Raw genomic sequence first — 15,069 nt, 5'->3', positions numbered from 1 at the left:
AATCAAATGTTATTTGTCACATACACATGGTTAGCAGATAATAATGCGAGCGTAGCGAAATGATTGTGCTTCTAGTTCCGACAATGCAGTAATAACCAACGAGTAATCTAACCTAACAATTCCAAAACTACTACCTTACACACACAAGTGTAAAGGGATAAAGAATATGAACATAAAGATATATGAATGAGTGATGGTACAGAACGGCATAGGAAAGATGCAGTAGATGGTATCGAGTACAGTATATACATATGAGATGAGTAATGTAGGTTATGTAAACAAAGTGGCATAGTTTAAAGTGGCTAGTGATACATGTATTACATAAAGATGCAGTAGATGATATAGCTTATATATCAGCTTATGTACAAAGGGCTTTATAAATAAATTTGATTTGATCATCATCACCTATGGTTTAGTTATAATCTGTAGGCTACATGACTTGCAAGGAGTAGGTTATATGACGCAAACCTAGAATAATAACTTTTCCATTGTAGGCTCCAAAATTACATTATCACATTGTAAGTAGGCCTTTAATGTCTATACTGTTTGCTGCTGTAGAATACACTTGTCTGAATAAAGTATGCTGAAATCCTTATTGTGAAATATAGTCCCCAAATGCAATAGCATTTAGCAACACCATTTAGGAAATAAAATTGTAACTAAGATGATTCTGATCGGGTAGAACATTATCTAGTCATTTATTTTCGGGTGAAATGTCACCTGTAGAACTTTTCAGTTAGTTTGATTGTTTAGTTCTACACCAAATACTCTGTAATGTCAAATTGGTCATCCGGGGTAGGCTGTTATTGTAAATAAGACAATAAGACATTGTTATTTACTGACTTGCCTGGTGGTGACATCTGCAGTTTCCTTCCTGTCCTGCATATTTGATGTGTCTGGGTGGTTTAACGCATCATCTATAGCATACATTTAAATTAACCATGCTTAAAGATATATTCAATGTCAGATTGTCTATTGTTACCCATCTACCAATCACGGCCCTTTCGAAAAGCTCCCTGGTCTTTGTAGTTAAATATGTGCTTAAAATTCAATACTTTACTGAAGGACCTTCCAGATGTTGTATGTACAGTGGGGCAAAAAAGTATTTAGTCAGCCACCAATTGTGCAAGTCCTCCCACTTAAAAAGATGAGAGAGAGAAATACTTTTTTCCCACCATAATTTGCAAATAAATTCATAAAAAATCCTACAATGTGATTTTCTGGATTTTTTTTCTAATTTTGTCTGTCATAGTTGAAGTGTACCTATGATGAAAATTACAGGCCTCTCTCATCTTTTTAAGTGGGAGAACTTGCACAATTGGTGGCTGACTAAATACTTTTTTGCCCCACTGTATGGTGGACAGCGGAAGGGATAGTCATTCAAACCTTATTGTTTCACAGAGAGTGAGTCCACATGTTTTGTTAAACCACATTTGACGTCTGAAATAATTTAAGCTTGCCTAAACAAAAGGGGGGTGAATACTTATGCAACAACTATAATTTAGTTACATGTTTTTTATTAATTTGTAACATTTCGTAAAATTTTCTTTTCACTTTGACATTATGTAGTATTTTGTGTAGACCAATAACAAAACATGACAATTAAATCAATTTCAATCCCACTTTGTAACGCAACAAAATGAGAAATAAGTTCAAGTGGGTGTCATGCCAAATACTATCCCCCGGCCAAAAAGTGTCCCCCTCCGCGTCACAATGGGATTCAATAAAGGATTAGCGTCCGTTGCTATATCAACAGTGTGATGACCTAATGATTAGAATTTTGGAGATCATTACAGCCTAAAATTACGTTCTTTTCATCATCGCTATACAAACAAGGCAGATTTCCGTGACAATTTCGCTGTTTAAACAAGTTTTGTTTAGCTAATAAAATGAAAACATTACTTCAAACTACTTTTGGGTACCTCATTAACATTACAACGTGACGTCCATGTCTTAAACGTTGCTATGTTTCAGGAAATGGCAAAGAAAACGTGTAATCTTCTTGACACAATAAGGTTTATACTTACCTTACAGATCACAAAGTCAGCTAATTCCTATTCCATGCAAATCCATTTGATTCATACACTGGCCTGTCTGGCTGTCATGTTTTTAATTTAACCTGCCCTTCCCTTCCCTTATCTACCCTGAAATAATATATTTTCAGTCGGCCTCTACTATGATTCATTTTTGTTATATCTCCCATAGCTCATCAGTACACCCTAGTGGTTGAATATATATGTATCTGCTGTAGGTCCTAATGTGGAACAAATATATATGCCATCAAAGGATACCTTAGAACTGGCAATGAACACTTTGTGAAACAGCTGTGAAGACCAAGCAGGCACTATTTTTAAACGTTGGTATTTTTTTGGTACAGTTGTGTCATTAATTTATTTTCACAGATTGTTTGTACACTCATATGGCAATCATAGACTAAAATACAGAATTCTGGTGTGTGGAATATAGAGGAAGGTGCAGTGGAAGAACTAGAATTGTATTGTAGAATTCTCTCTCTCTCTCTCTGTGTGTGTTGAACATTCAAAATATTTTCAGAAAATAAAGCTCAAGCACTAAGAGGGTAAGATAACATTTGTTTTAAAAAAAACACTGCAATTTGACATACCAGGGTATCAAGCAGAAATGGACTTGAAAAATAAAGCATATTTCAATATTACAAACGTACAGTATCATATTTATGCTCATATATATTATGTTAACTAATAGCAAAGAAACATTTTGGAATTGGCCTAATCAAGACCAAATGAAATCTGTGATGTGATATCCTTTGGATTATCATTTTAGAATGTCAGTGTACTAGCTAGTACACAGTGCAGGTGTTAATCATGATCAGAGGGACCACCTAAGTGCCAAATTATCCCTGGTAGATTTAAAACAGCATACAATTCCGAGGTGACTTAACCTGTCATCAACCATTATTGTTCTAAGGTGGGTTTTAATCCGTTTTAAGGCTGAGAAGCTTCTCTCGCAAGAAGCACTGCTGACTGGGGTAACAACAGAAATCTCACAAAGTCGAAATAGCTCATGGAAGATCTCTTTATAAAGGTTCTAGAAACACAACAAAGCCAAGGAGAGTAGACAGTCTGTTCCTTCCACTTCTATCTCTCCTATCAAGAAGTCCCTTGGTTGGATGAACCTCATGTTTGATTGAGGTCCTCTAAATCGAACTCAAAGGTCTGAGCAAAGGCAAACAGAGGCTCCTCATTCAAGAATGGTGTCCTCTTTGGGTTGAGAGACTGGACCCTTTGCATTATCTCACAATTCTTCTATGAAAAACGCCTCTGCAGCTCAGCTGTGAGACTGTCAAGCACCTGATTAAAGATAAGCTCTTTGGAAGCTCTCACCATCACTTTGGTCACTATGTTTCTGTCCTACAGTGCTCATCATCAATGAGTCATGAAATCTAAGCTTGTTTTAGGCTGTCGTTTACACGCTGTTTGTACACTTATTTTGCAGTGCTCTGTAATCTCTTCAACCTCTTTCCATAGTTCTCCATAGTAACCCTACCTTCTGTAGTCCTGTAATGTGTCTGTAAGGGCACCTACTAGATCCACAGCCCTTCCTGTAATGTGTCTGTAAAGGCACCTACTAGATCCACAGCCCTTCCTGTAATGTGTCTGTAAGGGCACCTACTAGATCCACAGCCCTTCCTGTAATGTGTCTGTAAAGGCACCTACTAGATCCACAGCCCTTCCTGTAATGTGTCTGTAAGGACACCTACTAGATCCACAGCCCTTCCTGTAATGTGTCTGTAAAGGCACCTACTAGAGCCACAGCCCTTCCTGTAATGTGTCTGTAAAGGCACCTACTAGAGCCACAGCCCTCACTAGGTCAAGAGAGCTTGATTGGAGCATGTCAGAAAGACATTTGGCATCACCAAGCACTTTACAAAAGGTAACCAAAAGCTTTATGAAATGTAAATCTATCTGAGAAAGAAGGCCCCTTGCCTCCACTGATCTGTCACCACTATTTTCAAGTGTGATATCCTGTAGCACTCTTAGAACTGCTGGAAGCCTGTCCCTCAGATCACGGCATGCCATTTATCTGCATGCTCACCTTACATCCGTAAGTCTCCGTAGTTCCCCGGGCTGCTGCTGTGGATACAGCTCTTTCTGAACTGCAAGCCACTTGAGACGAACGTATGAGCCAGACACAAAGTTATAAAGCTTCTGCAGGAGAGCAAAAAAGTGAACTGCCTCAGGCACTGATTTTACAGCATCGACAAGAATAAAATTCAAACAAAGGTGCATTTCAGTGCACATAAAATGCTAATCTTGCACCGTTTTTAAATCCGTAGACACACCAGAATGCTTTCCGCTCACGACGGCTGCACCGTCACAGCCTTTCCCCACAAGATTCTTTCTGTAGTCCAGACCATGTTTTTCAAGGCAATCCATTATCATTTTTGCATCTAAGCTTTCAGCTGACAGAAAGTGGAAAAAGCTTTTGCTCCGTTGTAATAGTACTTCACAACTAAAGACATTTGTTATTTTTTCTTTTAAATCTTTGGTTTCATCTGCAATTACACTAAAAGCTTCATTTTTGTAAACATTTTTTACTTCTCTTATTATTTGACTTTGTACCAGCTCAGCTAAGCCCTCAAGAACTTCCGTTATGGATTTGGTGGCTTGTGTACTTAGCATTGCCACATGCATTCATCCTTTTTTCTCTATGAGGGGGTCATGCTTTGCTATTTCTTCTAAGGTTGTCAAAAAATGACCCTTGTTGTGAGAGTCATCAGACTCTCGATGACCTCTCTGCTCATCAGACTCTCGATGACCTCTCTGCTCATCAGACTCTCGATGACCTCTCTGCTCATCAGACTCTCGATGACCTCTCTGCTCATCAGACTCTCGATGACCTCTCTGCTCATCAGACTCTCGATGACCTCTCTGCTCATCAGACTCTCGATGACCTCTCTGCTCATCAGACTCTCGATGACCTCTCTGCTCTATATTTTAAGTGGCAGTTAATAGGAGCACATCTGTAATTGTTTTAATGTAAGTACAGTTTTCCTCTACTTTCTTTTTCCGGTCCTCATTTATGACATCTAACATTGACAAGTTGCTGTCAATAGCCCTTTTATGCTGATTCCAAGCATACATAGCATTGATATGATGCTGTGCCTTTGAATGGAGCTTAAACCCAGAACCTTTAAACAGCACCTTTTTCCAGTTACAAAAACCTGACCGTGATGTGAAGGCAGATTCAGGTGTATTGGGCAGAGAAAATTGCCTACAGGCGAAACAATAAGTCGAATCTTGACAAACAGAATATTCAAGCCATGAATTGTCCTTTATACCAGGAGCTGTTGAAAGCCCTTTTCCTGATACCATGATGAGTTCTGGGAAATGTTTTCAAACACGGCTGTACAGGAGGGATCCTCTTCTCTGGATGTTGACATGTCTGAAATACACGTTAAATAATGTGTCATATCTCTATGGAAATGTATAATTAAGGGATCCACAAGATTAGATACTAACAGCTGCTAACTAACATGTGTAGTTTAAAGTATAGGCCTTGGCCTACCATTGGGTCCTAATGGAACAGAAGTCTAATATCTCTCCTTTTATTTCCATGTTTAACTGACCCTATGCAACAATAAGACAGTCTATGGTTACATCTAAGCATCCAATTACCCACATTCTAGTCCAATCTCAATCTTAATTACAAATCCCCATTATCATAACTGTGCCTTAAAATAAATCAACTACAAGTCCAAGTTACTAGTTAGATCATGGCTAGTCCTACTCTGCAGTAATTTAGCTAGCTGTATTTCCTTACACTTTTACAATAGAAAAACAGGCTGCAAATTGTGGTAATTTTTTGAGTAACGTTAACAGATTGATAATAACAATTGTTAGTTTTGAGTCCAAGTTCGAAAATCTAACTGAGTTAATGGATTTCAAGTGTCTGAATGTTAACTTGCTGAACACTGACAGCTATAGCCTACATTAGCTAAACATTCATATACTGCAATTTACGACACTGCACTGTATATATGCGTGTATTACTAGCTCAGATGTAAACATAATGTTAGTCTAAATTGGGAACCGATCTCTCTTATCTGATTAACTATCTGTTAATGGTGCCAAAGGTCTAACGTTAACTTACACTGCGACTCAACTTTCGTAAAAGTTGTTCAGGAAACCTAAACCCGCTGCTAAACCTTAAAACTTACTTCAAATATGATGCTTTCGCCAATCGGGAAAAGAGCTCGTGGAGCTATGGAAATATTCTCTCTTCTTCTTCTGAATGCTTCTTCTTCTTCTTCTGTATCTCGCAACCAACGTTAATATTCTATTTTCCTCGTCCTCGATTTGAAAAATGCACCGCCGAATGTCAAAATAAATGCTTCTTTCAACAAGTGGTGAAATGAGATGTCAATCAGCATCAAGCTGCCAGTAGCGAATGACATTTGGGGTGGCACCCTTCTGGCTCCGCCCCTGGGTGGGTGCTGTGTGGGTGGGAGGTTCTGTTTGTCACTTGTTCTCAACAGGCAGCCAGTCTCAGAAGGGGGACTTGAAGAGGGAGAATGCAAAGTCCAGGCCCTGCTGCTCTCTTTGTTCTAAGTGTTTGCAGTTACTAGTGTTTTTAGTTAATCTGTGTATCTCACATATTATGTGCCCAGTATGATAGATCAAGAAAACGTTCTTAGCAGATAATGACAACATGACACTAACAGCAGCTGTAGATTATGTAATGAAAAATTGGGGGGTGGTTGGTAATGGAGGACATCAGGTGGATCCACGTCTGGGTGTTGGGCAGATCCCCTAGGTCCTGGAGAACAGGTAATGGAGGACATCAGGTGGATCCACGTCTGGGTGTTGGACAGAACCCTTAGGTCCTGGAGAACAGGTAATGGAGGACATCAGGTGGATCCACGTCTGGTTGTTGGACAGAACCCTTAGGTCCTGGAGAACAGGTAATGGAGGACATCAGGTGGATCCACGTCTGGGTGTTGGACAGAACCCCTAGGTCCTGGAGAACAGGTAATGGAGGACATCAGGTGGTTCCACGTCTGGGTTTTGGGCAGAACCCCTAGGTCCTGGAGAACAGGAGCAGAGTTAAAGGGAACAGGGTAGGAGACAGAGATGTAAACAAGCAAACACAAAGGTTACACTTTACTGGGAGAAAATTTGATGGATTAGTTCAGTGTTGTAAATGGGAGATATGTACTTTTCAACACTTTTAGAAGGTATAGCTGGTCCCCCTCCGACTCAGAGCACAGATAATCAGACTGATCCGAACTCACTGGTTCTGGTGGATGGGATACTTCCTGGGGGGCTCGGACAGTCGATGGTCCTAAAGTCTTGAGGTCAATTGAAGAGGTACATTTTTATAAGCTCAGCATAACTACCATTTCTTGCTTGCTCAAATGTCAACCAACGCTTAACATACTTTGTCTATTGGGCTTCACCGAAGTGTAGAACGTCAGTGCTTTCAGTGGTCGACCATCCAACTGCTCCAACTGGAGCAGATTGTTGGCTTCCACCGAGATAACCCGAGTGGCGCAGCGGTCTAAGGCACTGCAGCTCAGTGCTAGAGGCATCACTACAGACCCTGGTTTAATTCCAGGCTGTATCACAACCGGCTGTGATTGGGAATTCCATAGGGCGGCACACAATTGGCCCAGTATCGTTAGGGTTTGGCTGGGGTAGGCTGTCGTTGTAAATAATGATTTATTCTTAACTGACTTGGCTAGTTATATAAATGAAAACAAAGAGACAATATCAGTGTTAGGGAAGCTAAAACTAGCTTCAGATTATTTTGCATGCAAATAGTTAATATCTGAGATATATATTCACTTTAACAGATGTTGACCCCAGCTAGCAGCAAGGTTTCCCACGTCCCACCTTCCTTAAATAAAACAAACCATTGGTGACAGAATATAAACTATGACATACGTGCCTTGTTCCAGCGTTCATGACCTCGGTTATGACCTCAGGAGAACCGTGGGTGTTGAAGATGTACAACATCCTCGTCCTTGATGGGTATCATACAAAACGAAAATCTATTTTTGGTTCCAAACACCCTTTTAAATTGGTTACAGAAGGGAATTTTGAGTTAAGCACATACTCTTCCTTTCCTGAGCTTAATGGGTATTGCCTCCACCCACTTGGTAAAGTGATCGGTCGCCGTCAGACACCAGCTGTTGCCATTCCTGGATTTAGTGAAGGGTCCAATGAGGTCCACCCCTAACATTTAAAGTGTTAGAGAGAAGATTATTTTATTCTTGCCTGTATCTGTGTCATACAGTCTGCACACTTTCATATTTGTAAGCACATTCTAGAATATTGAACTCTGCTGTGGTCAAAATAAAGCAACCATTACAAAACAACTTATCAGGGCAAAATTTTAATTGGGACCCTTACCGATCATATGCCATGGTGAAACAACTTTGATGGGCTTCAACTCCGGCGCCACAGTCTTCACCCTCTCAAGCTTCTGTCAGGCTAGACAGGGTACTGACTTTTAAGCAAAAAGTGACAAATTTAAACATGGTGTGATCTCTGATATGACATTCATTGAAATCATAATAATTTCAGATATAATGGAATGTAATTGATAAACAAAAGGTTAATGTACTTGCCCCACTGTCCACCTCCTTGACAATTCTCTGTCAGAAGAAGAGCAGGTTGATTTTGGCAATCATCCGCTTCACTCCGAAATGGCCAGCATGCATCTCGGTCAGCACGGCCTCCTACTCCTCCTTAGTAAAAATCACCCTCCTGTGTGGCTGGCCATCCTTTCCTCGTAGGTACATATGAAGCCGAACAAGTTTCTCTGTGTCTGTCTAACGAAGACACCTAGTTAACTAGTTAAGGGCAATTGGAATTACCATAATTGCTTACACCTATCCATTTGATTGATCAGGTGTAAATTATAGCTAGATACCTCAATATGATAGACATATAACTACACCAGTGGAGGCTGCTGAGGGGAGGACAGCTCATAATAATGGCTGGAATGGAGTCAATGGAATGGTATCAACATGGAAACCACGTGTTTGATAGTATTTAATTTACTCCATTCCAGATATTATCATGAGCCGTCCTCCCTTCAGCAGCCTCCACTGAACTATATGTATAGCTAGCAACGTGTAGATTACCAACTAGCTAGATGTAAAATGGTTGTTGAAAAAATGGTTGTACATAGCTAAATCCGTCCAGTTTTCTAATAGAAGATAACTTCAAGTTCCTTGGTGTCCACATCATCAACAAACTAACATGGATCAAGCACACAAAGACAGTCGTGAAGCGGGCACGACAAAACCTATTTCCCCTCAGGAGACTGAAAAGATTTGGCATAGCAATTCTGAGGTAATAATTTTGCGCTGACTGATCGAGCACTTTTGAGGTGAAATAGAAATACAACTGCTTCGCGAACGCTACGAGGTAAAATAGAGCCAGGCAACCACGATAGCAGCAGACGCTTTGATTCATTACGTAATCCGGTCAGAATTTAGCAAGTTCTAGCAACGAGGGACACACAATAACAACACTTTTTGGCAGGGGGACTCTATTTGGCGTGACAGGGGTATAGACTTTTTTTTTTGCCACGTATATGGTAGGCGATAACTACAGATGGTATATAGTGCATGTCTGTACCATACATTGGCATGTCGAGTCCAAAACGGGAGGATTAAAAATATATATATAATAATAGTAAGGCTTTAAAGATACAATGAAAATATGTTTTTGTCAATTTAGTGTATTTTTTTCCTAAATATCTGTTTCAAATCATAACACTTCAATTAACACACGTTTACTATTGAAGATAGTGTCATAAAATGTTACAACTAAACCTGCTATTGGGGTTAATTGTAACATCAGGACCTTGCGTCTATATGCCAGATTTGTGAAAAGTCCACATTTAACACATTCTGTTCTATTAATTAGCCGACAAATGTACTTTGTTTGTGTGAAATATTGAGATATCTGAATCAAACAATGTTAGAGCAAATACGGTTTTAAAAAACAACTCCAAAATCTGTTGTCCTGGTCTCCCCTACAGTACCTTAACACAACAACAAAAACTGACAATGAGAATCGAGGCTGTGGGATGGGAATACCTTAAAACCATCTATAGACATAGTTATTTTGATAGATGATGACATCTTAATTCGAGGACAGTTGATTCTGTGCGTGACCTCCTCACCTCTCCCTCTGTTGACTGGAGTTCCAGGTCTTTCCGACACGTGGCCTTCAGTTTCCCCCTGGCTGCAGTGACCTCTACCCCTCTGGGAGCCTCCATGGTCAAGGTCCTTGTTGGAGACTCAAGCCTGACAAACACAACAACTTAATGAAAGCATTTGTGTTCCACTTCATTTACCACTTACTTTTTCAAAATTATTATTTAGTTTTAATGTTTATTTTATAACCTGTTAAGATAAGATACAGTTTAGTCGTTCCACGAATAGAGAGCAATTGGATCACATATATCTGTGCTTAAAATTCCAATCGCAGTCATTGAAATGAATTGTGTTTTCTCAGAAAAATCCCAATTTTGGCTCCTTCCATGTAATGCTTGTCCAACTTCTAGGAAGATTTTAACACACTTAACGCCAAGATTTCCCCAAGTTTCACCATCATTGTAAAGCCCTAGTTATTTTGTTACTTTCAGATAGTCGTTTCTGAAGATTTTTACCTATTTAATATGATTAGTAATTCATTTACATTTGTCCCTCAGGTTTAAGTTCAACCCTGTAACGTGAACTCTGGTTTTAATATAGTAAAAAATATATTTTAAAGCTATTTTTGTTTTTCAAAAGAAACATTGAACATATACTAGTTCCATTTATGTTTTGAGGTTGGACTTTTAGCACGTAGCATGGGATTGGTGTCACCTCGTTAGTCAGTAGATGTTACACCTATGCTGGTTGCCATCTCGTTAGTGGGAAGGCGCTTCGCCCAGTGCTTCAGTTGTCTTGAAAGATGTGGAGGGTCAACATCTTTAGTTTGGTGCTCCTGATTTGATTTCCTTTGTCTCATTTTGTTTTGGTCCACCTTTTTGGTATGTTCCCTGTCTTTGAGTGTGGTGTGGGTTATTCTTTTGTTTGGCTCTACTTTGGCAAATTGTGTGGGTGCTCACGGTGGCTGTCTTAGGTTCCAGTTCTTGTTGCTAGTCAACTTTCAGTGGACACCCCATGAGTGTCTTTCAGAACCCCTCCTAAAACCACACCTGTTTCATTTTGGTTGTTGGTCAGTTACTCTTAGTTCCTTTCAGTTACTCTTAGTTCCTTTCAGTTACTCTTAGTTCCTTTCCGTTACTCTTAGTTCCTTTCCGTTACTCTTAGTTCCTTTCAGTTACTCTTAGTTCCTTTCAGTTACTCTTAGTTCCTTTCCGTTACTCTTAGTTACTCTTAGTTCCTTTTAGTTACTCTTAGTTCCTTTCCGTTACTCTTAGTTCCTTTCCGTTACTCTTAGTTCCTTTCCGTTACTCTTAGTTCCTTTCAGTTACTCTTAGTTCATTTCCGTTACTCTTAGTTCCTTTCAGTTACTCTTAGTTCCTTTCAGTTACTCTTAGTTCCTTTTAGTTACTCTTAGTTCCTTTCAGTTACTCTTAGTTCCTTTTAGTTACTCTTAGTTCCTTTTAGTTACTCTTAGTTCCTTTTAGTTACTCTTAGTTCCTTTCCGTTACTCTTAGTTCCTTTCCGTTACTCTTAGTTCCTTTCCGTTACTCTTAGTTCATTTCCGTTACTCTTAGTTCATTTCCGTTACTCTTAGTTCCTTTCCGTTACTCTTAGTTCCTTTCAGTTACTCTTAGTTCCTTTCAGTTACTCTTAGTTCCTTTTAGTTACTCTTAGTTCCTTTTAGTTACTCTTAGTTCCTTTCCGTTACTCTTAGTTCCTTTCCGTTACTCTTAGTTCCTTTCCGTTACTCTTAGTTCCTTTTAGTTACTCTTAGTTCTTGTAACAGTCAAATCATAGAATACAAGCAGGTGAGTTGGTTCTACTTTGACCATTTTCTGGTGTTTTGTGGTGGACAAATGAGCACATCGAGCATCAATGATGTTACCCAGTGGATGGAAATATTTTAACACGTTTAAACATTGTTGTTAAACTTGCATTTCAATTTCCCCTCCCTGTTGCACACAAACTACCTTCCATTCCCCTGACACAAGGGGTGTATGGCTGATTTTTAAGATTCAATCATCAACCCTGTTACTGGGAAATATGTTTGATGAAATTCAACATGCACTCTTTAGGACCCGATGTTAAAATGTGTATGAATAAATAGACACACTACCCAAAAGGCAATCTTTTTGCTGTGTGGTGGTAGTAGTAACATCAGTGGTGGCAGTAGTAGTAGGGTGGTTGTGGTGGCAGTAGTAGTAGGGTGGTTGTGGTAGCAGTAGTAGTAGGGTGGTTGTGGTGGCATTAGTAGTAGGGTGGTGGTGGTGGCAGTAGTAGTAGGGTGGTTGTGGTGGCAGTAGTAGTATGGCAGTAGTAGTAGGGTGGTGGTGTGGTAGTAGTAGTAGGGTGGTGGTGGTAGTAGCTGTATGGTGGTAGCCATGCTTTATGGTGGTAGCTGTATGGCAGTAGTTGCTGCATGGTGGTGGCCGTATGGCGGCGTTTATTGTAATGGTGAGAGGTTAGCATGTCTTGGGGGTATGGTATTTGTGCGTCTAACTTTCTCACTTATCATTATTCACATTTTATTCAGGATTATCTGTAATCATGGTAGCCTTTACATTAATGTAGAAGTGTTTAGAAACATATTCTATTTTTATTTACAATAAAAGTGACTCCAAAATGACACCACATTCATTTCTATTGGGCACAAAATAATCTGAAACACAAATGCATCCAACACATTTTAGTCACAAGCTCGACGTAGACATTGCATGCTATGAAAATGGGTCCGGAAACGTGACTTTTTACTACTTAACACAAAGAAGTGAATACGTTTTCTAAATGGTTCATCCTATATGGATAAAAACAAAAAGCCTCAAATTAAAGCTGACAGTCTGCACTTTAACCTCATAGTCATTGTTTAATTTCAAGTCCAAACTTTTGGAATATAAATAGAAAATAAGACAAAATTATTCACTGTTCCAATTAGTGGGTAGTGTAGAACAACTACTGTGGCAAAATGGCACATTAGCTAGCTGTTAGTAGGGCTTTTCTAACGGTACTATTTGAGATGTAAATTGAATATGTAGTATGTTTATTGGTCATAGTATGGACATAAGAATGTGTTCTTAACTGACTTGCCTAGTTAAATAAAGATTAAATAAAGGTGTTAAAAAATATATATATATCCGTATCGGCCAAATCGGTGTCCAAAAATACAGATTTCCGATTGTTATGAAAACTTGAAATCGGCACTAATTAATCGGCCATTCCGATTAATCGGTCGACCTCTACTACTAATACATCGAACTTGCCAGTATATTTACTTTATGCTAACTAACTATCCAACGTTTATTGACTTGATTATTCATGTCATTCATAGCTTAGCTAAGTGGTATAGTCGTTCACTCAGATTCTCCTTTTCAGATTCACTTCTATGTGTGATTCTAAGTCTAAGCTACGGTCTGGGATTTGGGAAGCTGTTCAACAGTAATTTAATTTCTTGCTAAATTACTATTGAACAGTGTTAGCTTTGGGCAATGTCATCAGTATACAACTCACTACAGAGGAATTAGCTACCATAACACTTTTTCTGACAACTTTAATCGGAATCTTCCCTGTAGAACCATGAAGGCAGACTACAAATATACTCATTATTTCTTGTTAATGGATTTACGGGGGCCACTGGCTCAGGCTAAGTGTATTTCGAGAGACGGAACTGCCTTGTGAGTGCATTTATGCATTTAATCCCACTCATTTTCATGAAAGCCAAATGTAATGCACTTATTTCCAAGTGGAACAACTGATAAATTAGTTTACGCTTGTGCAATTTTCATTATAGTGCATGTTTGATGAGAATTGCAGAGAAATTGTATTTGTCAGGGTTTTGAATGAAAAGCATAGAGACAATGATGAGAGCACCAACAGTGCTGCTTAAAATGGTGGTGATAGAAAATGGGACAAATGGCAGAACACAACATTTAAATGAACAAATAACTTGAAAGACAAACGCTTAATTCAGTATGTAAAATACCATGATATAGCTTTTAAACAAAATAGTCCGAATGTGAAGTTTAAATGGGAGCATAAACTTACTTCAGATCTTGAGAGGCGTCTGCCTGGATGTGTGGCGTTTCCACAGAGTGTCCAAAGACCCCTCCGTCTGAGCCTTTCCACAAAGAAAATCACAAATGCAATCAACAGAAGGAGTGCTTTCATGATGTGAACTATGCCAGGGGTGACTGAAGTAAGTCACACAAAGATTTGACTGTTTCTAAGTGACCACATTTCTGTATTCCTTGTGAAAGCGAGGTGTTAGATTACTGTGTATAAACTGGACAGACTGGGCTCTACAGCGCCTCTTACCAGTTACTCTGACTGTATCTGTTCCTATGCTGATCTTCTTTTCATCTACAGAGAACAGCACCTTCCCTCCATCCCTGCTTCGCACCTCAAATCTCTGACACTGTGCTTCCACTGAATGGGGACCTGAGGAAAGACAAGCAGTAGTTGGCTGTGTGGTATCTATAGGGTTCTATATTAATTTCTACAGTGGAACTAACAATGGCACCAAAATAGTGCCATTTCTAACAGTGGCGAAGGAACTGCAAACCTGGGTACCCATTTGGTTGCTGCTATAACTGACTGTAGTCACTAACCAAAGCAATCTGGAATTTCAAAAGCCAGGGTCAGCAGAGGGTGATGGGGCTGAAATCCAGCCTAAGGTAGGGCTGGATCAGTATTGGAATGTGAGCCAATATGCAATGATCCTGTTCCAGAATTAATGTCAGTCAAAATATAATTATTTTCACTTTACTCTGTCTAATAATTGTTGTCATGTCATATTTACAAAAGCTAGGCTATATCAGTTTCATCTGCTCAGAAGGTGCTCATAGGATATCCATCAATAAATCCCTTTATTTTATTTATTTATTTATTTATTTTACCTTTATTTAACCAGGTAGGCAAGTTGA

The 15,069-nt window shown here is 39.3% G+C and overlaps 1 protein-coding gene and 1 long non-coding RNA gene across 2 annotated transcripts in view; both read right to left on the bottom strand.

Annotated features, from left to right (window-relative positions):
* LOC116375311 (zeta-sarcoglycan-like) overlaps positions 1 to 15,069 on the bottom strand; it is a 39,013-nt gene that overhangs the window by 3,418 nt on the left and 20,526 nt on the right. Inside the window, exons 5-7 of the mRNA XM_031832608.1 lie at positions 14,462 to 14,584; positions 14,192 to 14,264; positions 10,180 to 10,303 (exon numbers count right to left, since the gene is read on the bottom strand). Coding sequence (XP_031688468.1) covers positions 10,180 to 10,303; positions 14,192 to 14,264; positions 14,462 to 14,584 — 320 coding nt within the window. The remainder of the gene's footprint in view (positions 1 to 10,179; positions 10,304 to 14,191; positions 14,265 to 14,461; positions 14,585 to 15,069) is intronic.
* Positions 2,580 to 6,398, bottom strand: LOC109878506 (uncharacterized). Its single transcript, XR_002253388.2, has 2 exons — positions 6,200 to 6,398; positions 2,580 to 5,424 (listed from the first exon to the last, which is right to left on the bottom strand). It is a non-coding gene; the product is annotated as an uncharacterized LOC109878506 (long non-coding RNA).

This window comes from Oncorhynchus kisutch, linkage group LG9 (genome assembly GCF_002021735.2).
Source record: "Oncorhynchus kisutch isolate 150728-3 linkage group LG9, Okis_V2, whole genome shotgun sequence".
NCBI lineage: Eukaryota > Metazoa > Chordata > Actinopteri > Salmoniformes > Salmonidae > Oncorhynchus > Oncorhynchus kisutch.
This window is presented reverse-complemented; position numbering and strand designations above follow the sequence as displayed.